General features: G+C 44.9%; 3 protein-coding genes across 5 annotated transcripts in view; 1 reads left to right on the top strand and 2 right to left on the bottom strand.

The window, feature by feature from the left end:
* The first annotated feature begins 261 nt into the window (after nucleotides 1-261).
* rbm42 (RNA binding motif protein 42) lies at nucleotides 262-7,795 on the top strand. Its single transcript, XM_085290532.1, has 12 exons — nucleotides 262-757; nucleotides 853-909; nucleotides 2,156-2,291; nucleotides 2,378-2,447; nucleotides 2,823-2,891; nucleotides 3,216-3,361; nucleotides 3,468-3,638; nucleotides 3,740-3,874; nucleotides 4,859-4,976; nucleotides 5,178-5,275; nucleotides 7,124-7,220; nucleotides 7,314-7,795. The coding sequence occupies exons 2-12, from the start codon at nucleotides 854-856 to the stop codon at nucleotides 7,424-7,426; spliced, it is 1,209 nt and encodes a 402-aa protein (XP_085146658.1). The 5' UTR covers nucleotides 262-757; nucleotide 853; the 3' UTR covers nucleotides 7,427-7,795.
* ppox (protoporphyrinogen oxidase) lies at nucleotides 5,182-19,211 on the bottom strand. 2 transcript variants are annotated; one of them, XM_085290529.1, is made up of 13 exons: nucleotides 19,137-19,211; nucleotides 16,952-17,042; nucleotides 15,592-15,726; nucleotides 14,888-15,003; nucleotides 14,592-14,724; nucleotides 13,399-13,543; nucleotides 12,846-13,039; nucleotides 12,241-12,301; nucleotides 10,675-10,793; nucleotides 10,325-10,438; nucleotides 9,458-9,607; nucleotides 8,634-8,676; nucleotides 7,808-8,552 (listed from the first exon to the last, which is right to left on the bottom strand). In XM_085290529.1, exons 2-13 carry the CDS (start codon nucleotides 17,033-17,035, stop codon nucleotides 8,416-8,418), a joined length of 1,431 nt encoding a protein of 476 aa, XP_085146655.1. In that variant the 5' UTR covers nucleotides 17,036-17,042; nucleotides 19,137-19,211; the 3' UTR covers nucleotides 7,808-8,415. The 2 variants fall into 2 exon arrangements, with proteins under 2 accessions (XP_085146656.1, XP_085146655.1); XM_085290530.1 differs by lacking the exons at nucleotides 7,808-8,552; nucleotides 8,634-8,676 and adding an exon at nucleotides 5,182-5,317.
* A 6,049-nt stretch (nucleotides 19,212-25,260) lies between these two features.
* The window catches only part of dyrk1b (dual-specificity tyrosine-(Y)-phosphorylation regulated kinase 1B), a 58,006-nt gene continuing 55,360 nt past the window's right edge, over nucleotides 25,261-27,906 (bottom strand). For both annotated transcript variants that reach the window (XM_085290527.1, XM_085290526.1), the window contains exon 13: nucleotides 25,261-27,076. In XM_085290527.1, coding sequence (XP_085146653.1) covers nucleotides 26,561-27,076 — 516 coding nt within the window. In that variant the 3' untranslated portion in view covers nucleotides 25,261-26,560. The remainder of the gene's footprint in view (nucleotides 27,077-27,906) is intronic.

Raw genomic sequence — 27,906 nt, 5'->3', positions numbered from 1 at the left:
CTTAATTTAACTGGAACAGCTTTGAGAGTAAACTAAAAAAAATGTAATTATATCTCACACAAGATTTCTGTCTGACCTTTGTTTAAAAACTACAGGTTCATATAATAGGATATTATTTTATAGGAAACATGAGACGAAGAAAGGAGAGGACACCAGATTTCCAAATGCCAAAGGAAAACTGGAGAATGAGAAGCACAGGAAGGAACAGGAGAGAGGAGACAGTCATATCACAATTTATATCACACAGTTTTAAACATTATTCATAGCAGCCAAACGTGATTCAGACAAATGTGAGTGCTGTACCGGACAGGAAACCATAGAGCAAGCTGCACTACACTATGAAGCTGAGAGCAGGGTTAGAAGAACGAAAGCTGACCTAAAGTTATTTAAGACTCGTTTGTTTCGGTTTTTGGAGCGACGTCATTCACACGCCCTACCAGTTGGTGGCGCTAATGCACCGTTTTGTTTGTCAATCGCTAACAAACATCAAGAAGACGAAGAAGAAGGTAAAGCAGAAGAACGTTAGGACGGTGGCTCAGTAGCCCGTGAATGTGTATTTGTTAGTGCATAATCCCATTCCTCTTTAGTTAGTTAGTACTGTTAGCGTGGAAGTGGGTTGGTGGGTTAGTGAGTGGGCTGAGAACAGCAGCAGAAACGGGCTCGTTGCTGGTTTAGCTCGAGCCTAACGAGCTAAACATTACTTGTTAGCTTGTAGCCCAGTCGGTGAACGTAGGCGGCGTACAAACTCCAGCTGAAGGTAAGGCTTACAGCGGCCAGCCGTGTGCAGACGGAGGCGCTTTTCTGAATGCAGCTGTTGTAGCGTTGAGCTCATGTTGGCTGTTTTTCCCACAGCATGGCGCTCAAGTCCGGCGAGGAGCGTCTGAAGGAGATGGAGGCTGAGATGGCGCTGTGAGTACGAAGCATCCTCACTGCACACACCGCAGAGCTGTACCAGCACCTCTCCGATTACGTCGCAGGTTTTTCATGTGACTGTTTGCATGTCGACGCGAGGATGCACGAGTGTGTTCCTCTGGCCTTTCTGTGTTAGCAAGGTGCTTCACTGAGACAGTATTCAGTCAAAACACTTCACTTTAAATGTCACAATAACAACATTAAACTAGTGCTGTGGTGCCCATTTGCCTAACAAGCAACAGATCCCAGTTTGAAGAGACACAGATGCGTGCAGGTAACCGCTCAGGCAGCTGTGCAGGAAAATCCCAGCTGACATCAGCATCCAGCCACATTCAAACTCGGTGAAATCTCCAGTTTTCCTCATTCCGGTGTTTGCTTTGAACATCAGCAGTCATCTTGATAGTCTCGACAAAACTAAATGTATTGAGTAGATAATGGTATTAAAAAGCAGGTGAACACTTGTACCTAACAAAACGGTACTTGCACTTAGAGCTGCTGCCCTTTCTCTTTACTAGTTTATCTGTGAGCCACAGATTACTCCCTTTGCTCGTCACTGTCACGCAGGATGTTTCCTGACTTCTATTCCAGTTTATTTCCACAGCTTTGTGTAGATGCAGTCAGGGAAACATTATTTGAACCCCAGCTGATTTTGTAAGTTTGCTCACTAACAAAGAAATGATCAGAGTATAATTTTAGTGTCGGTTTATTTGAACAGTGAGAGACAACAATAATCTAAACAATGCATTTCAAAAAAGTTACAAATAAATTAGTATTTTGATGAATAAAATAAATATTTGATCCCCTGTCAATCAGCAAGATTTCTGCCTCCCAGGTGTATTTTATGCAGGTAACGAGCTGACATTAGGAGCCTTCTCGGCTCGTTACCTGCATAAAAGAGAGCCGTCCAGAGACGCAATCAATCTGTCCAGATTCCAAACTCTGCACCATGGCTAAGACCAAAACGTTTCCAAGGATGTCAGGGTGAAGATTGTGGACACTCAAGGAATAGGAGTAGGCTACAGGACCATCACCGAGCAGCTGCGAGCATAGCATCCTGCTCGCAGGGTCTCTCTGCTCAGGAAAGCCGCCGTACAGGCCTGTTTGAAGTTTGGCACTGAGCGTCTCAATCTCAGAGGACGATTGGGCGAAAGTGTTGTGGTCAGATGAGACCGAAATTGAGTGTTTGGAGGAGGAAAAAATGTCAAAAATGAAATCTAATACAAACATCACTCTGCTTCTCTAGCTTTGAGCAGGAGGTTCTCGGTGGGCCAGTACCAGTATCAGGAAGTCCACCTGTCATGGAGGCAGTACCTGTAGCTCTGGCTGTCCCAACAGTTCCAGTGGTGCGACCCATTATAGGAACCAACACCTACAGACAGGTTTGTGTGTTATAAAAGGATTGGTCTCGATGTGATTAATAACAACAGCACCCTCTCTCGCTCACACACTCCGTGGTCTTTCTCAGGTCCAGCAGACATTAGAAGCCAGAGCTGCAACTTTTGTTGGACCTCCACCACAAGCCTTTGTGGGACCAGGTAAAGACAAATGCTCACATGGCAAGAGTGTCACCATCCAGTAAAAGTCTTCCTCACCTGGAAGCACGCTGACAGTTAGATCTGCTGCTCGTGGTTCGGTCCGGCTGCTTGCGTTTGTGTTTCAAAATATTTGGATGGAAACCAAAGCTGATGAAAGCTGTAGCTGGAATGGATAACGATATCAGCTGTTTCCTCAAAAAAAGTACTGGAGCACTGTAACCAAAATAATTTCCCCGAGGGATCAATAAAGTATTCTGATTGTTTTTGATGCATGTTGTGGTGCTAAGATTCATTTATGACTGACCAAAGTTTAGAGGCTTAAGCAGTATTTCAGATGCCGCCACGCTGCGCTCACTCCTGCTCTCTCTGTGTCAGTTCCTCCAGTACGACCTCCTCCTCCCATGATGAGACCGGCTTTTGTTCCACATATTCTGCAAAGACCAGGTAATTTTTGAAGACTTGGTGTTTTTGCCTTGTGGGTGTGTCTGAACATTACATGTAGCATATAGTGTATGAAATCTGCCTTATTTGGAGCAAACAACATGCAGACTTGATGTTTCAGGACAGGGTGTTGATACAGCACAGGCTGATCACTCAAACTCCAGCTGAAGACGGAGTTTAAAGGAATCTGCTGAAAACACTCTAAGACACAAACCAGTCAGATGGGTTTGCAGAGTGTTGCGAAGCATTGAAATGGTTTCATAAACCAGTGTAGATGAAGTTTGTCCCAGCTGAACATGGATTGTGGGTTGGACTCTGTGTTGTCAGGTGGTCCGAGGCTACAGATGATGCGTGGTCCTCCAGTAGCACCTCCTTTGCCACGACCTCCTCCACCTCCACCCATGATGCTCCCTCCTTCCCTGCAGGGCCCAATGCCTCAGGGACCATCTCAGCCCATGGCTGCTCCACCTCAGGTTCACAAACACGAGTCTGTGTGCAGACTGCTTCATGTCTTACTGAGATCATGTAAAATGGACGAGCGCCACCTCGAACCCTCTCGTCCAAATTTGTCTCTTTCAGGTTGGTGATATGGTTTCGATGGTGTCAGGCCCACCTACGCGACAAGTAGCCCCACTTCCTGTCAAACCAACACCGTCAATCATCCAGGCAGCACCAACTGTGTACGTTGCTCCTCCTGCCCATGTTGGACTAAAAAGAAATGAAGTTCACGCTCAGAGACAGGCCCGAATGGTATTTTGATCCGTGCATGACGCACACATTTGTTTTACGCTGGATTCTTTGAGATGTACAGAACTTGTAGTTTCTGAGGCCTTGTGATCTGGGTGTTGCAGGAAGAACTGGCAGCGCGGGTGGCCGAGCAGCAGGCTGCAGTGATGGCTGCAGGTCTGCTCAGCAAGAAGGAGAGCGAGGACAGCGGCACGGTGATTGGACCTAGTATGCCGGAGCCTGAACCCCCCCAAACTGAGGTGGATTTCTGCAAAACACTTTTCTCTTTACTTTGTAACGAGGAGCGAGAGCCCGTAAATATTTAGACTGTGAAGCCATGTAGCAGGCGACGTGCTGGCAGTAACACTGCACGTGCCGCCGTTTCAGGGGTTATATGCATTTTTAAAATACTGGTGAATGGAAAACTTCTACGTTTAGTGCTGTGGGCGTAGAATTATAAATATTATTCTACAGCTAATTGCCTTCAACATCTAACATCGTGACCCAACCAATATGTGGGGACATTTATGAGTTTGCACATTTACAAATGAGATATTTATTTATATGAAATAATGTGTAAATCAGTATCTGTCACAGATTTGGGAATTTCTTTTGTTTAAGTTTACATTTTAGTGTTTTAGGTGCTGTTACAATGATAAACAATTAACATAGAATGGTAAACAATATAAAACAATGTTTATAAGGTAAGTATTTAAAATCAAAATGCATACAGAGTACATTTCAATGAAAATATTTTGAATATTACAGAAGTAGAAGCCAAATATTTGCTAATTATCAAAGCAAAACAAATGTTCAAAACACCTGGATACAAGCTGTTCTTTAACAGGACCATGCTTTGCTTTGCTGTTAGCGATAACGCTAGCTACCCACATAGCACAGCATTAGTTTGTTGTTATGGCCCTCTGGAGCTGCCGCTGCATTAACAGTGATGACTGAGTGCTCGTCTCAGACTGGATAGTGTGGAAAAGTAAATGTCTTCTTTTTAATAATTGTATTCAAAAAGGTAAACTTTCATATATTATTAAATGTAAAGTAAAATATTTAACGATTTTTTTTATTTTTGTTGACTGTGGTTCATCAGCAGCATATCAGATTATTAGAATATATCATCTTTAATGCTGCTGACTGTCCTGGTTGTCCAGATGATGCTTGACAACAGCAGTTTCTACCCAAAGTTAAACTTTTTTTGTGTGTGTGTGTGTGTGTGTGTGTGTGTGTGTCAGCATGTGGAAACTACTACTGAAGACAAAAAAAGGGCAAAATCGGAGAAGGTGAAGAAGTGTATCCGCACAGCTGCAGGGACGACCTGGGAGGACCAGAGTCTGCTGGAATGGGAATCAGGTGCAGCTCCACCAACTTCACTAACAGTAATAACAGAACAGAGACAGCTCAGTGTCATTGTTGGTTTTTTCAGTTGAGTGATGTTCTTCCATCAGTTGAATGCAGCTAAAGTAAATGCATTTAAAAAAAGGTGTGTTTCAGTAGCCATGGTGATTTTAGTTTTTCATGTGTAACATCAGCAGAATTGTCTCCATGTTGCAGATGACTTCCGTATTTTCTGTGGTGATCTTGGTAACGAGGTTAATGATGACATACTGGCCAGAGCCTTCAGCAGATACCCATCTTTCCTCAAAGCTAAGGTCGGGTCATTTGTCTGTTCGTCTTTCTTTTTTCTTCTTCTCCTAACAAAAAGACGATAACTGAGTTAAAAACGAATGACACGCTTTTAAAATAAGATTAAAATGTTATGGATAGATGAGATCAAATTAGAACAATTTAAGTTGTGTAGAACATGACGAATATGGAAATGATTCAGTCAGAAGTAATCCTGTGTGGGCGGTGACCTCTGACATTTAGTTGTATTTTCATGAGAAATAAGCAGCAAAGTGCTTGGAAGGAAGAGACGAGCGGAGACGCCTCAGGTGAAGGAAAACGAGAAGCTCTGTAAACTGTGGAGCTACTCTGACCAGTAAAAACACAAACAACTGAGTAAGCTTCAGATTTCATCAACTATATTTAGTCGACTAAAACTACATAAATGTACGTTTCTAAATTATGATTGAAGCTAAATTAGATTTTAGTCAAGACACTCAAATGAAATCATATGCTGTCAAATTCAGTTGGATAGGATATCAATTCCCTGAACATTTAACACATACGCTGTAGGTAAACAATGTCTTCCATCTGGATTTATTAATATCTGGTAACAGATGAAAGCAGAGTTGGAGACTCCTCAGCTTCAAGCTGTAAACGGTTCATGTCGTCCTCCATGAAAGAGCCTTTATGGCAGCTTATATTAAAGGAACGCTGTTCAAGAGGCAGTAAAAACCTTCATGTTTGTTGTTTGTGCCTCAAATGTAACAAAAACCTGAACTCAAGGTTTTCTCAGGGGAAACCACTGATCTGGCAACCAGTGGATTTTCAGGGCAGGTGCACTGGTTTGACCTCTGACTGGGATTCTGCAAGGAGTTTGCAGAACCCCAAAATATTTTACTGTCATCTGCAACAAACTCCTGCTGTTGGTGCAAGGAGTGGCTGCACCTGCTCGCTCGGAGTATGCTGTTTCCTCCCACAGCCCAAAGGCATGTTATTTAATTAGCAAATATTAGGGTGCGTTGGGTATAAAGTACTGTTAAAAATACAACTTCTCTGTGGAAGTGTCTCGTGTCACCAGTTGGTGGGTAACATGAAGTCATTACTAGGGCTGGGCCATATCATACCGTTCACGGTAACACCGGTATAATGTTGGGCAACGATAAGAAAATGAAATATGGCGATAGAATATGGGTAAAACGCGCATGCGCAGTGCCTTTGTTTTCATACGCACATGGCGGAAAAAGCATGGCGGCGAATGAGAAGGTCGAAAGTGGATCGTTGAATGAATCCATGAACCAGAACTGGTTTGTAAAAATGCTGCAGCTTCACTGGTGTGGAACTGGTTTAGCTTTCGTCCGTCAGACACACAACAAAGCACTATTTTTGGTAGCGCATGCTAGCGGGCCGTCGTTATTACCGCGTTGTTTGGAAAATACGGCGCACTTAAAATCACTCCTTTGATTTTTCTGAAAGTCGACAGCGCCCCTTATAACCCCGTGTGCCTTATGTATGAACTCTGGTTGTGTTTACTGACCTCGAAACCATTTTATGTGCACGGCGCTCGAACATCTGTCAGATGTTTTAGTACGACTTTGCTGAGCTACGAAGCCGCACCGCTTGATGGATTGTTGGAGCCTTTTGGTTAAACTGTCAGACAGGAACTTGCATTTGCACTGTTACATTTTTATATAACTTTAATGCACATAAACAGCTGCTTGTTTCAGTGAAAATACATTGATGGGTTTTTTTGCACTAATAAAGTTGAGGAGTTGTAAAGTATTTTGTGTCAATTATATCGTCACTTATATCGTTATCACAAATTTTCAAATGTATATCGTGATAAATATTTTGGGTCACATCGCCCTGCTCTAATCATTACTGTGTGTCAGCAGGTGGTCAGGGACAAACGGACTGGAAAAACCAAAGGCTACGGTTTTGTGAGCTTCAAGGATCCAAATGACTACGTGAGAGCCATGAGAGAGATGAACGGTGAGTCTCACACAGGCTCTCGCTACAGCTGTTGTTACAGGGCATTTGGTACCATCCTGGCACTCTTACACTTCTTTCCCTCTGTTTGTCCAGGGAAGTACGTTGGTAGCCGTCCCATCAAACTGAGGAAGAGCATGTGGAAGGACCGCAACATTGAAGTGGTTCGCAAGAAACACAAAGAGAAGAAGAAACTGGGCCTCAGATAGTTTCCAGTTTGTGTGTGGCCTCAAGGCCAGACTGTGAGATCATGACCCGGTCCATGGACTCATAACTTTTTGTTTTCCTTCTAAAATAAAACCAATATTTTTAAGATGTTTGTTTTACGTGATGTGCTTACATTGCATCTCTACTGACTGCCATTGTGATCAGTTTATTTTGGACGAGGCAGTGGTTCCGTCTCCCTTTGGCTTGGAAAATTATTGGAGGGACTTTACAATAATGATTTGGTGCAATATACAATTGAACTGGAAGCCATGAGAGAAGGCTCTGCAGACAACAACTCAAGAGCTAAAGAGGGAAAGATCCTCATGACAATTCAGGGCTGACGAAATAAAGAAAATCACTTTATAACCGCAGAAACACAGGCCTACGTCTGAATGTTTTTATTAATAACATTGGCTCAATGAAAAGGCCTCAGCATGTGACATGGTTAACTGTCAGCATCTACAGGGAGAAGTAAAAGCTGTTACTTACTGTCATGGCAGGAATTTAAAGGCTGGATGCACACGCTGATTTTTGAGGGAAGAGCTTTATGACGGCGCTGCAGTAACAACTCGACTGGTGTATGTGCAGGTTACATCAGCTTATCTTTATCAGCAATTACATTCAAAATAAATGCAATGAAACAAAAACAAAGATCTTAAACTGCAAATCATGTCAGGTGGCAAGTTGGCCATTTAAAGTGAAACGTTCTCATATCTGTGTCGCCACAGACCATCCAATAAAAACAATGGGAACAAAGGCTGCACAACCTGAAGCAGCTGCGCGGTGACATTCAGCCGTGTTAACACAATCTTGAGTTACACAGGCAAAAATATAAAGTTTCAGATGCATCTTAGATTCAAACCGCTGCAGCTGACATCAGTGAGCGCACTTTTTCCAAACAACGTCAGATATGTCTGGATGATTCAAGGCATTACAGGTGGTAGAAGATTCAAGCCCACATGAATCCCATGATTCATAGCAACCAGCTTCATCATACTACAGTTCCCAACAACTCCTCCACAGCTGTCCGTCCACTGAAGATGACATCATTCACTGACACACCATCGTAACAGGAACCAGTCAAGGACAGGGCTAGGTTATTGTTCTTTATGAAGCCACGCATGGACTCTGGGAAGTAGACAAAATAGCATTAAACGATTTGTCATCACACTTTGTTGATGTTTAATATTTAAACGGATTCATACTCACCAACTCTCTGAAAGTGTCCTTCATAGTACTGAGGTATGCAGTCCTGTTGAAAAGATGATCAAATATAATTTATCTCTGTTAAAGTAACTCAAAGTGCAGTATTGGTATCTCTCAACCAGAGGCCTGGGAGGGTCCTGTGCAGGATCTCAGCAGTTCCTAAGACTGCGCTCTTATGCACACAGATCTGGGATGTTGTTCCCCGGATCTGCTGGAGCCACTCGCCTAGCTTGGGGGTCACCGCACCGAGTGCTCCGATTACCACTGGGACCACTATTACCTTCACCCTCCACATCTTCTCCAGCTCTTCTCTCAGTCCTTGGTACTTCTTGAGGTTTTTGTGTTCATTTTCCCTGATGTTGCTACCATTCGGTATAGCTACATCTACCACAGCTGACAGAACCTCTATGCTATGAACCCATACGCAAAGGTTCAAAGACTATCCAGCACATATTAGCAGGACATCCCAGTTATGCTGCAAACAGCTGATTGCAGTTCTTGCTGCCAATGGTGGCACAAACAGTCATTAGTTTTCAGGTGGAATGACTTCCTCCAGTCAAAGGCAGGAATGTTTGGATGGCCTTTTTCTATTAATAAATGAAATCGTTATTTCAAAACTGCAGTTTGTATCTGTTCGTCTGAAACATGTTTACATGACGATATGCAAAAAAGTTATTGTCCTTCAGAAATAGGAAGAGATCCCGCCATGATGACATCCGACTGAGATCATCTGACTCCTCGTGTGGCACAGTCGTGTGTGTGTGCGTGCGTGCGTGCGTGCGTGCGTGTGTGTGTGTGTGTGTGTTATATAATATGTGGGGTCATACCCTGTGCAGAATCACTCGACTCCAGCTGGGTGCCGCAGTGACTCCGAGGTGGCAGCGCACCGCCTCAGTGGCTCTTGATAAGAGACGCTCCGCTGTTGCAGCTTCTGGAACCCCAAACTCCTCCTCGAACCAAGCCCCGCCCATCATTACCTAGGAAACATGATGAAAAGATATGACAGATAATCACATGTGAAATGAGTGGAAGTGTTGTTGTCATTATAAAAGCTGAGTTCTTCAAATACTATGAAGATATGCTTCAGTGCTTCCTGTAGTACCCCCCAGTACATGAACAGCGACAGTTCATGTAAATTCATATTCTCATTCTAAGTTAACGAATCCAGTCAATCTTCCACGTTCCTTAGATCACCATGAGCTGGATGAGAACCTGCACAGTTATACTTGTAAACAGGTGATCAGGCATCCAGTCCAAGTGTTTCTGGGAAAGATACTGAACACCAGATTATCTCTGATGCATCCATCAGAGCAGTGTTTCCCAACCACTGTGCCATGGAAGACTATCTGGCTCCACCTGATTAGTACTGTAAGCAATCAGTGTGAGTAACAGTTACATTTTATTCCACTAGAGGGCAGCACAACCACCTGCTCTAAATGTGCTGCCAACTGCCAGTAAAACAGAAGAAGACGAAGAAGAAATGACATAATAGTCATGCTGTGAGACGTAATAGCAAGAGATAAATGTCTGAAAAGAAAAAGTAGTGTAACAAGAAAAGACGACCATGATCACAAATCAGTATGAGCCACAGTGAAGATGCTGGCAGGCAACAAATCTTCCACAAGGCTGCATCGACCAACTGTTACACACAGAAACACACTGTGAGAGTGACGCAAGGTGTTGTTCGTCTGTACCGTCAGTCTAGTAGTCTGTCCATCTGGTCTGTTGTGCTGAGGGAAGGGAACAGAGTCATAGACCACCCCGAGCAACCCTCGGTCCTCCGATGACGGGACGAGGTGACCAAAACCCTGCCAACACACACACACGGACGCACACAGGTTTGAATAAGCTTGTGTGCAGTCTGTCTGATGCTCTTTTCTCCAGGAATCAGAAAAGAAGTCAGTGTTTGCACTGGAGGCTTCAGTGGCTCACAGAATGAAAGCGATGCTTCAATATAGTTTGTTTTTACAACAGTGAAAATCTTCTTGTATCTGGTAATCTCAAAATTCAAAGAAGTGTTTTTTGTGCTCTCCTGTATTCTCACCATTACAGGCAAGATGGAGCCGTCATACTCCAGATTGACCACAGCTACTGTTACTGAGGAGATGTCCTGCAGCTGCTGGGTAAGAGGTTGGCAGGAGCGGGGCAGCACTGAAGAAAGAGCTGTGAACAGAGAAACAAGGGCTCGAAAAAGGAAACTTTTAATGTCATCCTTCAAATGATCCAGAACACTTGGTGTCACACAGGCAGGTTTTCGAAATGGGGTCGCCGTCGTCTTACTGGAGAACTTGAATGCTTACATGTTCATAAAGTCGACCAGCAGTTGGAAACCATCCTGCCATTTAGTGCTAACTCAGCGGGTTCAGCTGCGACTGATGGCCTGAGAAACAGTGCGTCATTACCAACGTGTCATGATGTAAAACCAGCGAGCTCAACCATCAAAGCTGAGAGGAAGCATTCTTGTGCGTTTGAATTCAAAGGAGATGATGTTAAAATGGATGTGATGATAAATCTGAGTGAGACTAAGTGAAGTGTATCATATGTGACAGGATTTCTACACTAAGAATGAAACAAGAAGAAAATGTCATGAAGTTACTTTGAAGTTTAAAGCTTAGCTCTGACCCACGCGAACGGTGCGGCTGGATGTTGGGCAACAACAGTGATTGGGTGTCCAGAAAGAGACGCCAACGTTTATAACAAGCACCGCCCAGCACTGTGGACGTGTGAGTGGATTTGTGATTTTTCCATGTTAGCGTAGAAATTCAGGAGGATTTGGATTCCTTCTGTTTGTGTCTACAAAACTACTTCCAAGCGCTCGACTCCTCGCCGACAGACTACATCCACATAGATGTGGCGTGTCCTCTTCTTCTACCTCCCAGAGGTCAGAACAAAGTCCGCATTAGTTCACAGCAAGCTCGTTAAATAAGTATGATTGCTTCTGTGATTCTTACCATTTGATTCAGCTTTTGATCTTTTTAAAATGCTTTAATAAGATATTTGCATTCAAAAGGTCTAAATTGTGGACATTCCCTTTTAACCCTTTGTAAAACAAAGCTAACAATGAGTATTGAACTACATTTGTATAAATAGCTCTTACAGGTCACTCCAGTCTCCAGTTAACAGACCCTAGTGGGTCAGCTTCCCGAGCCACTAAACTAAACCTAGTCGTACTGCAAGAGCAGCGATCTACAGCGGCGCTGTCGCTGACGTTTCTGCGAGGCTGCTCGGGACCCCGGTTGTGGTCAAAGCGAGCGGGGTAGACACCTGGAGGAGAGCGGCAGTCTGAACTGGTCGAGTTCCCTCACCCGTCGGCTGCACCTAAGTTTTGCAGCGGCTACTGAGGAAGAACCGAAGAGCAGAAATAGGACTTTTTAAGCTGACGGCCAATCTAGACTTCCTGTGTCGGAGTGCTGGTCCCACAGAGCAACAATTTCAAGAGCACCTTTAGAAATACACGTAGGAAATGATTTTACCCACTGTACAGTCACAAGCTGTGGGTAGTGAGAGAAAGGATGATGTTACACAAAGCAGTGGAAATCCCTTACAGCTGTTCAGGGAAGCTCAGAGTGAAGCTGCTGTTGCACCATCAGTGCTTTACAATCATACTTGCCTTTAGCAGGCAGTGCAGAGATGATGTGGTCGGCTGATAGGACTCCATCCTCCAAACGGACCTGCAGACACACGCAGACAGACACACGCAGACAGACACACGCAGACAGACACACGCAGACAGACACACGCAGACAGACACACGCAGACAGACACACGCAGACAGACACACGCAGACAGACACACGCAGACAGACACGCGCAGACAGACACGCGCAGACAGACACACGCAGACAGACACACGCAGACAGACACACGCAGACAGACACGTAGACACAGTTAACTTGTGTAGACCAAATAACAACATTACTACCCTGATGTTCAACCTGCTGGTGATGCAGAGATAAGAAGAGATTGATCTGAGCTCCCTTACAAAACCTCATGGCAGCACAGTCCAAGTTCACATCCTTCTTTCTTACGGTCGTTACTTCCTCGTGCTAGCAGGCGAGGGAATCAGAACATTACACATTCAGGAAATGTGAAACCTTGCAAGAAGCAAACAAACTGCCATCCCCGACACTACCATGTCTGATATGATGGTACCAACATAACACACCACTGCAAACCACCTAAGGTTTAGTTAAACGTCTTTAACCTCCGCACTAACCTGCCAACCAGAGGCTGAAGGATCAATCTGCTTAACAACAGCCTCTTTGTGAAGTTGCACTCTCCCACTCTGTTGTAGGTTCTCTGCAATGGCTTCTGGAAACGACTGCATGCCCCTCTTCAACGACCACTGTGCCCACGACTCCTTCTTAGATCTTTTAGCCAGAGGGCCGCGGGTAATCACCTGAGCCTCACCTGCAGGTTTCAAACATACAACCTTAGTCCTGCAATAAAGACAGCACACTTCACTGGTAGCACAGAGGAAAGTGAGACAGCCTGAAAACGCTGAATCCAAACAAATGATGACAGCACACAACAACCATCTGTTAGCATCAATGCAGGCAGAAAAATAGCCACGAAGAGCCAGCGTGTAGAACCAGAGCTCAAATCAATTATTTGATTTTATGAGGCTAAACACAGACGTTTAATCCTGACAAACACGTCAGAAAGTCCTGGGAGTGATTTTGAGATCAACTGGAAGTGCAGTGCAGGTAAATGGTTGCATGTACTGGGAAACTGTCAGAAATGGTCAGAGTGGAAGTGTTGGAGTGTACCTGAGCCCAGCAGCATTCCCAGGACGATGGAACCTCTGTGCTGCTCTGCGTTGTAGAGGACAGGAAAACAAGAGCGCACACTCAACTTCCTGCAGTCCCCAGCAAATACACCCCGACACAAGCTGTCCACAGCTATGTCTGCTAACTACACACACACACACACACACACACACACGTTACCTGTTTAGTTAAGTGAATCTTATGTAATTACTGTTAGAGACTAGCTTCACGTCTTCCTTACTAAATACACTCGTGTTTCCAAATGATAATCCTCGCTGCATCATGAGTGTGTCACCTCCCTCATAAAGAATGAGATAAACAGCTGTCAGGTATCTACACCTGCTCATTCAGACTTTGGTTCAGTCTGAGTTTTTGCCGGCCTCCTGGTCACGCGTCAGCTCTTTGCTTCAGAACCTTTAGATCTGCCTACAGGGGTCACTGGGTTGAATGTTCAAGCAGCTCTAATCTGAATAACGACTGGGGTGCATGATCAGGCAAGCACACGGGAGTTTCCACTTTAACTGAACGGCTGCTGCGGTTTTGTTTCTTTTAGTAAGGAGTTTTTTTGCAAAAGCAAAAGTGCAACTGAAAAACATTTGTCTGGGTTTGATAACATGTAAGTATATTGCTGATGAAAGGAGTCTTATTGAAGTTATTAAATCAGCGAAGTTTTTCCAGACTGAACATTTTGGGACTGACATCAGGTCACTTTTGTTTGGGTTTCTTGTTGCTATATTTAATAATAATAATAATAATAATAATAATGGATTGCATTTATATAGCGCTTTACAATGCCACTATTCATTCACTCTCACATTCACACACTGGTGGAGGCAGCTACAGTTGTAGCCACAGCTGCCCTGGGACAGACTGACAGAAGCCAGGCTGCCATATCGCGCCATCGGCCCCTCTGGCCAACACCAGTAGGCAAGTAGGTGAAGTGTCTTGCCCAAGGACACAACGACCAGGACAGAGAGCCCAGGGATCGAACCGGCGACCTTCCGGTTACAGATGCGATTCCCAACCCCCTGAGCCACGGTCGCCCCCGTTAGCTGGTGTTAGGTCAGTAACTTGCTTTCAATGATGCCGTTTGATTTGTGGCTCCTGTTGCATCTCTGTTTTTGCCATGTTACCACAGGTTTATTGAAGCGACTGTGTGTGGGGCTTGTTTACTGACACAAAGTTCTGCTCACCTCCTTTCCTAGCCTCCTCGAAACGAACGAATGGACTGACTCGTCGTCGTTCTTGGTTTTATTCACCAGGATCTCAGCAGCGACGCTCAGCAGCAGCGGCTGAGAGAACGGTGGGACTGTCCGCACAATCCCACTGAAGGAAAAATGCACAAGGAGACGGAGAGGAAGACGGAAAGTTACAGGTTACGCTTCGTGATTTCATTTGAAATATATGTATATTTAAACAGCCGGTCGACATTCAGCAGCACATAATGCAAAATCAATGTTTGGTTGATTCAAATGTTTGTAACACTCACCTGATTCCTGACGGCATCTTGTGCAGCTGACCATTAACATACAGGTATCTGTTTCTGGAGGCAACGTGGCTGTAGCTGACCGGCAGGAGCTCCTCTCCAAGACCCAAATCATCCACCTGCACACACACACACACACACACACACACACACACACAGACACACACACACAGACACACACAGACACAGACAGACACAGACACACACACACACACACAGACACACACACACACACACACACACACACAGACACACACACACACACACACACACACAGACACACACACACACACACACAGACACACACACACACACACACACACACACAGACACACACACACACACACACACACACACACACACACAGACACACACAGACACACACACACACACACACACACACACAGACACACACACACACACACACACACACAGACACACACAGACAGACACAGACACACACACACACACACAGACACACACACACACACACACACACACACAGACACACACACACACACACAGACACACACACACACACACACACACACACAGACACACACACACACACACAGACACACACACACACACACACACACACACACACACACACACACGTCCAGGTTTCAGTCTGTCGTGGTCAGTTCAGCTCTTATCAACAGTTGCTGTGATTTGGTCTCAGTGTTGCTGTTATGATATGAACTCACCATATTGAGCGTGTTGGAGCCCACCGCCCCTGCAGGTCGAATCCCTCTGGGTCCATGTTCAAACACTGCTCCATCTGATCTCCGAGTGGACCACAGCCAACCTCCAAAACGACTGCTTGCCTCTAGAAGGATGACCTGTTTGGATATTTAGGTTTAAATCCTCTCAAGATGTGCGCAGCAAAGGCCAAGAAATGAAAGACAAGTGAAACGGAGGTAAGATATTTCATATAAACATCTTAGTGACCTTCCTGAATCTTCATTTGCATCTCTCATGTTTTAGATGTTCCTGGAGGACATAAAGCCCTGCACCTGCACAGGAAGTCCTTTAATCACTACATCCTTTCACACTGGACGCAGCCCTGAAACCCACTCGTGTCTACAGGTTTCGCCGCACATTAAGTTTCCTGCTGCGCCGAGGAAAGAGCATCACAAGCACAGATGTGGAGCGTGATATACTCGTGCATCGACCACGGTGCGTGGCGATGCACTTTCCCGCGACCAATAGAAGCAAAGCCTGCAGAACATGAACGTTCTGCACACGTCCAAGTTTGGTCAACTTTTCCACATACAGGGACCTCCAGAGTCCTTTCAACGGCTCCGTGGACCTCGGGGGACTATTGTGGAAACGACACACTCTTCACTAGTCGGGACAGTTTCAGAGCTTTAGTGCTGATGAATGAGTGATACATGTTTTATTAAACATTTGGATATAAAACGACACAGACCCTCGTAGTGGATACAATGAGGGACACAATTTTTTGAAATGAAGGAGCATCTCGTACACGCAGAGCAGCCGCAGAGCAGCCGCAGAGCAGCCGCAGAGCAGCGCGCTCAGCGCAACACAAAGTTGGGTCATTCGCTGTAGCTAGCAGTGAGGTCAGCGCACTGATGTGAAACAGCCTTCTTATATAAAGTGTCCTGAGATAAGTGTTAAATAAAAGTGAACAGAACTGAGCACACAGGACTTCCTGCCCGTCTTAGCGGAGGACATTTTACCAATGGAATTCCTAACCACATCTCGAGGTTTCACTTCCTGGTTTGATGAGGGTTAGAAAAATGAGGGGCAGGGTTTCAAATCCAACTCTGGACTAAACAGGGAGCCAGTAAAAGAAGCTAGTGTGGGGGAAACACCACCTGCCTTTGTTCCTGTACTTACACTGCAGCACGTGGGATCCGCTGACTCCCTTTCAAGCGCGCTTTTCAAACAGCGCGACAATAATGAACTTCAACCAGTAACAAGCAGGTTTTCAGCTCACAGGGTGTTTCTAACATCTGCCAGATGTAATAAGGGTGCTTGCTTCATACATGGAGGGTTTTTGTTCCCAGCTTTTTTCTCCTAATCAAACAAAGCATGTGTTACCTTGGTAACCTGGGGGCTCTTGCACAGGTAGTAGGATGCAGCCAAACCCCCAATCCCTCCTCCAAGGACAGCGACTGTTCTCATTGGCCAACTGCAAACACAAATGAAATCAAGAAGAGTGAATAGAGTGAATATGCTCGTCCGGTTTTTGGACACACGTTTGTTTTGGGGTTTTTACGCCACCATGGTGAACGTGACATGAAGAACCGAACTTAAAGGTTTAACATTAGAATGACTGGATTAACCATCCATCTCCAGACCTCTTAACTCTGCTCTGTTGTGAGATTCTGAGGGGAAGTGAAACACCTGCTCATGTGAGCTAACAATCCTATATGTTTAATTCAATATTAGAGACTAAAGCTGAACCTCTGCTTCATGGCAAACAGACTGTAGGATAGACAAGCTGTGAAACATACTGATGGACCTGAGCTGGGGTGGAAATTAGGACCCACCACTGGCCAAATGTGGGTAAATTTATGAAGTGGCGTGTAAATTTAAAACAACGCACAAGCCACCGTGTCAGGTTTAAATTAAGTTACGGTGTTCATACTGTGTTACATCAGTGTGTGCAGGTACACATGTATGATACACTGTAAGAAAAAATGTACTGTACAGAAATGTAACAGAGTTAATTAATTAGTTAGTTGGGCGATCGTGGCTCAAGAGTTGGGCGTTCGCCTTGTAGTCGGAAGGTTGCCGGTTCGAGCCCCGGCTCTGACAGTCTCGGTCGTTGTGTCCTTGGGCAAGACACTTCACCCGTTGCCTACTGGTGGTGGTCAGAGGGCCCGGTGGCGCCAGTGTCCGGCAGCCTCGCCTCTGTCAGTGCGCCCCAGGGTGGCTGTGGCTACAATGTAGCTGCCATCACCAGTGTGTGTGTGTGTGGATGTGTAAAGTGCTTTGGGGTCCTTAGGGCGCTAGATAAATACAGGCCATTTAAGAATAAATGATACAATTCATAAGGTTTGGTTGTTCTGGCCAAATGTTACACACAGAAACTAGCGGCTGGTAAAATGTTTGGAAGATTTTTATTTCCAGCCCCGACCTGAGTGTAGCTGATAGCCGATAGCTGGTAAAGATATAGCCGACAGTTGGTTTATCAGGCCTCTCACTCTGTCACCCTCCACCCTGTCAGTCTGTCAGCAGTCTGTCCAACCGCCCACCTTCACACAAAGAGCCCTGCAGCCTGGCAGGAGGCTTTTTGTGTAGTTGATACTTAAAAGAGCAGAAATAAAGGAAAGAATTCCAATTTTCTGTCCTTGGTGTGTCGCCTTTATCCTCAGTGGATCAGTGAGCTGTCATTTGTGAGATGTGGTGAAGCCAGCCGCCTCTTATCTGACGCGTAAATGTAAGCTTCGGGCACGCGCCTCTCCTTCAGTGACGATCAGACTCACACACGCGTATGCGCGTGCACACGTTGCAGAGTCTGATTGCATCATATTCATATAAAATCATCCTTAACAGTTGACGTGAAACTTTCAGCACATTTTCTCTCATCAGTTTCATCTCAAACTGCTTTAAAAACTGTAAACAATGTGATGTCATGATGTGACGTCATGTTAACATTTTATTAAAACTCATCTGAATTTTTTAAATCATGTTTCAGCACAGATGTGAGCATAACTGCCCTTTGGTTTTTTTAATATTGCAGCTGACAGACATGAACCCAGATGTTACCGGACCCGAGGAACGACGTGCAGAAAGTTCCACAGCAGGCGCGTTTCTACACCGTGTTGCGCAATCAAAGCGCTTCACGTAACTTGTGCAGTCACACCAGCACAGGTGGCTTAGCTAACTAACATCTGCACACATCCCGTGGATGCATCGGAGACGAACACGGGTCAGTATCTCACATGCAGACTAGGCTCGAACCAGTTCTGCCACCTGAGCTACAGCCACCCACGCGCAATGTGTGCGTGCGCGAGTCTGCTGCCGCACAGCCTAGTGTAGACGCGCAAGAAGGTTTACGCGCCGCGTAAACATGTCAGCAGAACTGTGGCACGCTGCTGACATTTCCAAACAACCCGACGACAGGTCACAGTGGAAAGTGTGAACGAGCGTACTTTGGCAGGTGGACGATGCCCAACACCATCCCCGTGAAACAAACACGCGGGCTGTTACAGAGTCTGCGCCAACAGCGGGCAGAGCCGCTTCACGGTCAGCGTCCTGCTGCCGAGCTCGGGCTTACCTGTAGACGAGGCACGGCAACGAGTCCGCGCTCCGCAGCCTCCACTCACGACCACAATAACGCTTCCGACTTCTTCTTGATTTTAGATGTTTATTGGCAGCTGGCAAACAGCTGAATGGTGCATTACCGCCACCAACTGGTGTGGAGTGTGGTCTGGGTCTCAAATCCAAACAGCTTCCCCTCTCTTTAAAACTGAAATAAGGCCTGATGACCTTTGATCACAAAGGTCCTATTTGATGTTTATGTTACTGAGCATGTTTCCTCCTCTCCACAGTAGTCACACTCCCCGTATTATGTTTCCCCATCATGAGTAGTGTAGTGGTCAAACCAGTATGTCCAAATCTCATTCTTGATACGACCACCTCCTCTCTCCTACTCCGTCCTGTGGCTCCCATCCTCCTTTGAATTCTACACAGCCATCGTCTCTTCCTTTCTTCCTCCCACTGTCTTTGCCATCTTTTCCTCACCTCTTGCCTGACCATACTCTTTATCTCTGCCTGGCCAAAGCTAACAGCCATGTCAACCACCCCATGTTTTGTGCCCTTACTTATTTCCTGAGTCCACAGTGCGCCGGAATCCATAAACACACCTGTAAGTTGCATCATGTGTGCTCTGAAACGTGTTTGCTGAATCTCTGCTCCACCGTCTGAGTGACTGTAGACGGACCAACGATGAGCTTGAATCTGAACGAATGACTGCATGTAATGGGCTCATGCCTGCTACCCACTGAAAGCTTACAGTATTGTGAGCATTTCTCCGGTGTATACTGAAAGTCCATCATTAATCCTTTTGCCTATTTCAACCGTAAACTCCGGGACCACAGCTACACCAGTTTGACCAGCTGTGTTTGTATATATTTGAACATAATTATAAACTGGTCAATGAAATTCTTCTTTTCCAATAATGTGAAATCTACTGTGGCATCAGGAAGTATCCATGGAGGTGTAGCTGGTAACGGCCCTCTTTGACTGATGTCTAACTAATCCAGTTTAAATTCTGTTGCTCGCCGTCCCACAATCCACCCAAAGCTCTTTGTTTCCCGCCTTTCTTTCTCCCAGCAAGGTTTGATTACTCCTTGTGTTGGAATGCTTCCAACTTTCAGACTCCTTCAGAATAAAAGTACATCCTGACAGGAAAGAGTTTCCCGTTTTGACTTTACTGCTGCCAACTGGTTCAGGTGCGACTCAAATAACAGCAGCGCAGTTTAACAGTGCAGGTGAAAAGGTCAGTATTTGCTTTATTTATGTGGCCCTACTTCTGCTGGGTTTCAGGTTTCATCAGAAATGCTCAGCGGGCACGAGGTGAAGTACTGCCAGCTAGGACTCCTCGGTCTTTAAGGCTTTTAGGGTTAGAGCACAGTCAGTGTGCATGCTTCAGCTTTTTAGTGAGGTAGAATCCCCCCAACATGCCCCTACAGGACCACTAAAGTTTAAAAAGCAAAACAACAGCAATCGGACAGTCTGCGCAGTTTAAATTACAATTTAATTCCTGACAGATTTGTTTCTTTGTCGCAGCATCTTTTTCATTGTCATGCAGAAAAACAGTCGTTCTCCTTTTGCTTGTTTTCTTTTTTCCCAGCAGGTGATCCTGCAGATCGTCTTTTCTCACTGTCCTGCTTCCCCTGTTTTTCTTTCCCTCTCCTTTTCTCAAACTTCTCTTGTCTACGTCTTTCCCTTTCCTAACCCCAGTCACGTCTGTTCTGACTGTAATAACTTAAAAGTTAAAAATAAATAAATGAAATTATAAAGCTCAATCGAGTGGACCAGTATAGCAAAGCTGTAATGATCCACTTGGGAACATAAATCTGTGGGACATTTTTCTTGGCCTTCAGTCAATAATTCTGATGCTACAGTGCTGAACGGGACGGCAACAAAAAACAACAAAATCAGAGTTTTACTTTTCAAAAACTACTAGACATCTGAAGGATCCTAAAGATGGAAAATAATGAAATCTTCCTATGGGGACATGATGAGATGCCAGTCTTTGAAAAATGAGAACTGTGACATATTGAACTGCATGTGAAGCAGCTTAATCAACAGGCGGCTGTGGTGCAGCCAACCAGACTGAATCTGTGGTCCAAGCCTCCACAGGGCTTTGAATCTGTTGGAGCTAAATCAATCTGCAGGACCAGATCAACTTGATCCTCTTCTTAAGTTGGCTGCAGATTTCATAGCTGAACCACCAACTTACATTTTTAATCTTAGCCTCTCAGACAGTAGAAATCTGCCTTTGTTGAAATAACTACAGGTCCATATCTAAATCCTCTGTTTTTGCAAAAGTTCTAGAAAAGCTTATTAATATTAAAAGACCTGTTTGGACAAAAATTCAGTTCTTTCCCAACATCAGTGGAGATTCAGACAACAACACAGCACAATAACCGCTGCATTAAAGTGGTTAATGACATCATTGATGTAATGGGCTGTTTTAGTCAACAGACTAAACAATGTTGGTCTATCTGTAAATGCTGTAAGCTGGTTATCAAATTACTTGTCAGCAAGAACACACTGTGTCCATGCTGGGTCTTCTTCCTCTTTCCCCCCACTATCCAAAGGAGTTCCTCAGGGCTCTGTACCAGGACCGTTGCTTTTTTCTCTTTACATAAACAACCTTTGAGATAACTTATCAAATGCTGCATTCCATCTTTATGCAGATGATAAATTATCTCTTGTTCATCTCCTTCAGTAGCACAAACCCTGCAATTTCTGCAGTCTGCCTCTGATGTCGTTCAGTCCTTGAACTCAACTTAAGTTGGTGTTAAATGCAGAGAAATCCCAGTTCATGTTATTCTCAAATGGCAAAGAGCTGCTAGCTACGTCTCCTAAGATTAAAACCATTCAAGGAACTGAAATTGAAATGTTCTTACGAGTATCCAGGGACCGTTATAGATCAGAATTTATCATGTTAAAACTCACATTCAAAGGCTTGTGTCCAAGTTTAAACTAAGCGACTTTTTTAGAAATCGATCCTGTTTCTCCCTCCAAGTGAGAAAACACTAGATTCATGCAAGTTTTTTCTTTCTTTTTACCTGTATTGGATTACGGTGACGTGCTTTTTATGAATGCACCTGCACCCTATCTAAAGAAATCTGATACCGTCCACCGTTGTGCTTCACGTGTCATTACTGGCTATAGGAATCGTGTACATCTTTGTATGCTGCTGCTAAATGTCCGTCTCTGTATATCCACAGACCTTCCCATTGGTTGGTCTTTATAAATCTCTCCTTGGGCTGGTTCCCTCTTATCTGTGTGTTTATATGTGGAAAACAACCAATACAGGCTTCGTTCTCATAATATCAGACAATTGATTGTCTCAAAACTCAGAACAGAATTAGGAAAAAGGGCTTTTAAATACGCTGCCCCTGCTTCCTGGAACATCTGCAGAAGGAACTGAAATAGTCAGAAATGGTTCCCTGAGGGGAGTTTAGGTCCATCTCAAAGGAACAAGAGAATAATTCTTTTAGTGTGATTGTTTTAATGTTGCTCTTAATGGCCTGTTATTGTAAACCTTTCACGTTTCTGCAGGATATTGTATTTGTTTTCATTCTTATGTACTTGTGTGGTACATGTATTTTTGACTTTTGCTGCCATGATGCCAGGTCATTGAAAATGAGATTTTTACCTGGATAAATAAAGGACTAATAAAAAATATATAATAAAATCTTCAGGACCAAACCTGAATGTGCAGGGAAGTAACTCTCTTATCCACTTTGGAAAACCCCAACATACAGGATTCAAACCAGTGGCTACAGGGATGCTCACCACGGCACATATTCACTGAGAGGAACTCCCAAGTCCAGCAGAATTCATTCCCTCTCAGGGAGACTGGTTTCCAGAAACCTCTGCTTTGAGGTGCACATGGATATATCAAGCCAATATCTCTCAACCTCAGATAGCAGTTCAGATACCTTCCAACCAGAAAGCTGACAGTCTGTGTTCCCAAGAACGTTTCAGCAGTTGTTTGTTGGCTCACCAAGTAGCTTTGGACTTCCCTGATCCCTGCCCCACTCCTGTAGGACAGGGCGCTGGTGACTCCACACTAAGTAGCACATTAATAATCGCTTTTGATGTAGAGAGCTATAAAAAATAACCCAGTGAATAACATGAAAATGAAAGCAATCGTCTCCTTAAGCCATGCAGGCAGTTTAACTAGGCTGCTTTCTCAGAGGTTGGATTTCAGCATTCGTCACGTTTTGTTTTTGTAAACAAGCTTTTAAAACTTTCACAAAAAGACAAAACTTACTGTAAACACCTGTTTTAAGATTTAAAACTGTTGTTAACCATAATCTTAAAAGCACAGGTTGACATGTGATTCTTTTAAACCAATCATCTGACAGTCGTAGTATATAAAGGGTACAACCTCCATTTTGTTTGTTTGAATGTTAGCTAAAAAGTGCTGGTATGAGTGTGCAGGTGAGCGCAGCGTGAAAGAAGAAAGCGCTCAAAGCACCACACAAGCATGATTCCCTGTAAAAGCCGACGGGTGAACCAGAGTGGTCATATACACGCTGAAGGCTGAGCTTTATCACTGTCAATGTGATGATGAACCTCTGAATAAAGTCACATTTTTTAAAGAATATTGTCACTTCTTAAATAAATTAATATGCACGATATTATCAGCCTCCTGTTTGCCTCTTCAAACATCAGCAATCCAATCATGCTAAAGTTTAACTTCTCTTCCGCTTAATGCCTTTTGGCCAGCTGTGTCTTTTAACTTCGAGATCTCAAATTTCAACAGCACAAAGTCCTGTCAGTACATCCTTCCATCTTTTCTGCTTATCTGGGGCCAGGTTGCAGGGGCAGCAGCCTAGGCAGAGAAGCCCAGACCCCCAGCCACATCCCCAGCTTCTCCAGGGGATCACCAAGAAGTTCCCAGGCCAGCTGAGAGATATAATCCCTCCAGCGTGTCCTGGGTCTGCCCCGGGGCCTCCTCCCGGTGGGACATGCCCGGAACAATCTCGTTCTTTTGGTTACTACCCAAAGCTCGTGACAACAGGTGAGGGACGAATTAGATCCACAGGTAAATTGAGAGCTTTGCTTTTACACTCAGCTCTCTCGTCACCACAACAACAGCATCCGCAGCACCAATCCGACTGTCGATCTCTCGCTCCCATCACTCATGAGCTAGACCCCGAGATACTTAACCTCCTGAGACCCGAACTCTTCCACAGCAGCATTTTTAATTCCTCTTTGATATTCGGGCACATTGGGGCCTGATGAATGTATTTTTTTTTTACCTTACCTTTGTGATACAACAGTAGCAGCACGTCCTTGTAAGTGGATATCAGGCCCTTGTAGAGCAAAACTGAGTATTTTGCTCTTTAATCGACAGTACTCTTGAAGAACTGTCAATTTAAAAAAAGCTTCCAGCAGATTCCTAAATATCAGACTTTGATGATGAACCTTTTCTGCAGAGTGTTTGCTCTCTTTCACTCACAGCTGAAAATCTCCATTCAGGGAAGGAGGCACGTCTGTAAGATTTAAAGTCAGTTGAGGAAATCGCTCAGCCCAGCAGCGCGATCTACAGAATCTTTGTTCCCAAGTCCTAACCTACGAATGAGTCGGGCGAGCTTCTTACTCAGAAGTGCGGCTGCTTCTTTCCATCAGGTCATCACAACAGATCCATTACTTGCAGGGCCAACATACTGTACATCCAGTTTCTTTGGCAATGACCTTCATAAGTGCAGGGTGCTGCAGACATCAGAGCCAGCGCGTAGCTACAACTCAACAAGTTCAAAGAACAACACACAACTCACCTTTGTAAGGTCAGTGATCAGGCAGTGGTTGACATTCAGTAGGAAGTCTCCTGATGCCCAGTTCCTTTCTCCTATTTAGTTTGTGGTGGTATTAGCACCGAGCTAACAACTACAAGTGTACCACAGCTCATTCTCACGCCTTTAATTAAGACAAAAACCTTATTGTAGCCTGTTTCATGTGTAACAGCTGTTATGATGACATGTTTCATTCATTCAGTGGATATCCACACAGAAAGTGTGGTGGCTGTACGAGGAGCAAGGACGGAAAATGAGAAGTGCAGCATTCAACCTGACAGGGCGCGACGATCAGATCAGGAGGAAGAAAAGCAGAAAGCTGATGTTTGTTTGACTTTGGTGTGCAAAAGTATACTCTTTATTCTTATTATATATCCAACTTTATTTTGCCCCAACCCTTACCCTCCACCCAGCCCCACAACCAGTGGCATTCCCATGTCACCAGTTACTGTCACTGTTACAATAGCCAATCAGAGCTCACCTGCAGAAAGAAGGCAACCAAACAAAGAAGAGCAGAAAAAAGGGTTACTTTCAGTTTGTTTTTTTCTTGTTAAATAGTAATAAATACATTGAGATGCAGTGGTTCTTACTTTATCCTTTTCTCTTAAGCAGAAGGGTTAAAAAGTTTCTTTTAAATTTCTGTTTCTATTTCTTTTTCTTTTTTTATTGATCTGTGTTGGATCTTTAGCAGCAATCCGGACCAGTTGTCATGGTGATTAGCAGCACAGAGAGGAGGAGCTGTCTGGAGGAGAAACACAACAGGAGAAGGAGAGGAAGAGGAAAGCAGGGAGAGCGTGAGGCGGAGAAGGAGGAGGAGGAGATCCCTGTGAGTGTCAGCAAGGCATCAGTGTCCCGTGACCACCTCCTCCCTCCGTCTCCCTCTCGCTGTCCGTGCTGCTGCGACCAAAGAACATCAGAGGAAGAACAAACGCAAAGAAAAACGAGAGAGAATCCGCCAGTCCTCAACCACAACCTTTCAAATCGCCCCGTCTTCTTCGTGTAGCAGTACATATATATACACATACATATGCATATTATATATATATATATGTATGTATAGCCTCCTGCCTGCATTTACACCTACTTTCAAAATGGGTCCTTTTCACTTCAACTGTGACCTGACTTCGACGTGTCAGACTGATCAATAGACACCGTCCGTCCAGACCAGCGAGGGGGGGCCTGCTACAAATCTGATCTCATATCTTACAAACACACATGCACGTGTGCAAACATGAACAGACCAATGCGAGCACGAGCCCTCCTTCAGCTTACAGCTACTTTATGGAATAAAATGCAAAAACTTCTCTCTCTTTCCCCTTCATCCTCCTCCTCCTCCTCTCCAGACTCAAACAACAACCACACAGAACACACAACTCCTCAAACCCGAGAAAAATCAAATGATATTAATCAACACTAAAATTAATAAAAACAAACTGGTCACAATCATTCCTTTCCAGTTACAGGCGCGACAAAGACAAACTAAAACAGGAAAAAGGAGTTTCCCAGCATCCTCCTCCTTCTTCCTCCTCCTCTCATGCAGTACAAAGTCTCCTTCAGCACAAAGTTCACCTCTTTGTCTCTGAACTCTGGCTGTATGTGTGTAGTTGTAGTAGTTGTAGTTAAAATTGTATGGCTTTAGGGCATGGTTCAGGTTTTATCAAGAGTTGGCTGGCCCCTCGTCTGAGTCCGGCCTCCCTCTGCCTCCCCCAGTGGGGTTATTGTTGTTGGAGGCAGGGTAGTAGTCTTCAGGGGGCTGGGCTTGTGGCCCTGGGGCGGTGGGAGCCGTCCGAGTCCGGAAGGCAGACAGTCCGATTGGCAGAGCGAGGGGCAGAGATGCAGAGCCAAACTGAGAGGCCTCCATGGAAGACACCGCCCCCAGGTGGTGCAGCCCCAGGGATACACTCACATCCATGCTGTCACTCATCTGGGGCGAGGATCCCTGTGGGCCCCCCCCTCCGCCGATGCCTGTCTGTCCACCCTGCCTCAGGCCACGGCCACCATTCCCATGGTGGGAGTAAGTTGGGTGTGGGTGGTGGGGCGGGTCCAAGAAGTGGCGCTGGTGTTGTTGGGAGGCAGCTGGCTTATGGAGCAGCAACTGGGTGTATCCTGGATCCTGACCCCCACCTCCGCCATCACTGCCTGGCCACATTCTCATCTGCTGCTGTGAGGGAGCCTAGATGGAAAAGAAGAGAGACACGGTCAGTGGGTTGGGATTATAATGGGACCAGTGACAGCACCATCTCTTTTCCACAAGCACCGACTCAACTCAGACACTTGTTTAAGCTACTCGGCCAGGGTTCCCATCGGGCCGTGTAGAGATGACTAAATGCCACTGATTGGCCAGGAAGCGACCAATCAGTGGACTGGTCGGCTACATGCAACCACAAAGACGGCGCGCTCCGACGTTTTTGTGCCCGGCGGCTGACGACAGCATCCAGACAGAGCGAGTCGACTGTTTTACACACAGATGACATCACGGCACTTTCAGGCTGCTTTGCTATAACAACCCCACCCACACTCAGGTGGTGCTTAACAAGTGAAACCAAGAGCAGAGTTGAGTCAGATGGTGCCCAGCAGGTGCTACTGGAAAAGAGGCTTATTTGATGAATATTATGGGAACTCCAGTAAGATTTGGATGGTTCAGTTCCAGGTTACAGAGAAGTCCTTTACAAACAGGCTGGAGGACGAGCGTTTAAGGACAAATATATCATGATGAATACTGGTTTTCATGGATGGAAGTGAAGAGTTTGCTATGCTTATACTGTTGTCTTTCACAATTTTTAAAGTCAATATGCAGATTTTCAAAATAAAACTACTCAAAAAGGATTAGGGTCAGAAAAAACTAGTGTGGCCAAAATATTTCATCACTGCCAACAGGAATGAAGCTGCTAAAGTAATCTGACCCGGGATAAACATTCCTGCAGCAGCGAGTGACTGATGCAAAGGTCCTCATACAGTCTCAATAATTCTCTGTTATTGTGTATGCAAACAGTGACAGTGGTA

This window comes from Mchenga conophoros, linkage group LG11 (assembly GCF_057382185.1).
Source record: "Mchenga conophoros isolate Kocher_MC1m ecotype Shallow Benthic linkage group LG11, M_conophoros_male_GT1.1, whole genome shotgun sequence".
In the NCBI taxonomy this organism is placed as follows: domain Eukaryota; kingdom Metazoa; phylum Chordata; class Actinopteri; order Cichliformes; family Cichlidae; genus Mchenga; species Mchenga conophoros.
This window is presented reverse-complemented; position numbering and strand designations above follow the sequence as displayed.

Excerpts from the sequence above, each read along its gene's own strand:
- rbm42 (XM_085290532.1), top strand. The coding sequence starts at position 854 with ATGGCGCTCAAGTCCGGCGAGGAGCGTCTGAAGGAGATGGAGGCTGAG. Across the intron at positions 2,292-2,377 it reads GAACCAACACCTACAGACAG|GTCCAGCAGACATTAGAAGC; the intron begins GTTTGTGTGTTA and ends GGTCTTTCTCAG. Across the intron at positions 2,448-2,822 it reads ACAAGCCTTTGTGGGACCAG|TTCCTCCAGTACGACCTCCT; the intron begins GTAAAGACAAAT and ends TCTCTGTGTCAG.
- ppox (XM_085290529.1), bottom strand. The coding sequence starts at position 17,035 with ATGAGAACAGTCGCTGTCCTTGGAGGAGGGATTGGGGGTTTGGCTGCA. Across the intron at positions 14,725-14,887 it reads AAGATGCCGTCAGGAATCAG|TGGGATTGTGCGGACAGTCC; the intron begins GTGAGTGTTACA and ends TTTTTCCTTCAG. Across the intron at positions 9,608-10,324 it reads GACAGACTACTAGACTGACG|GTAATGATGGGCGGGGCTTG; the intron begins GTACAGACGAAC and ends CATGTTTCCTAG.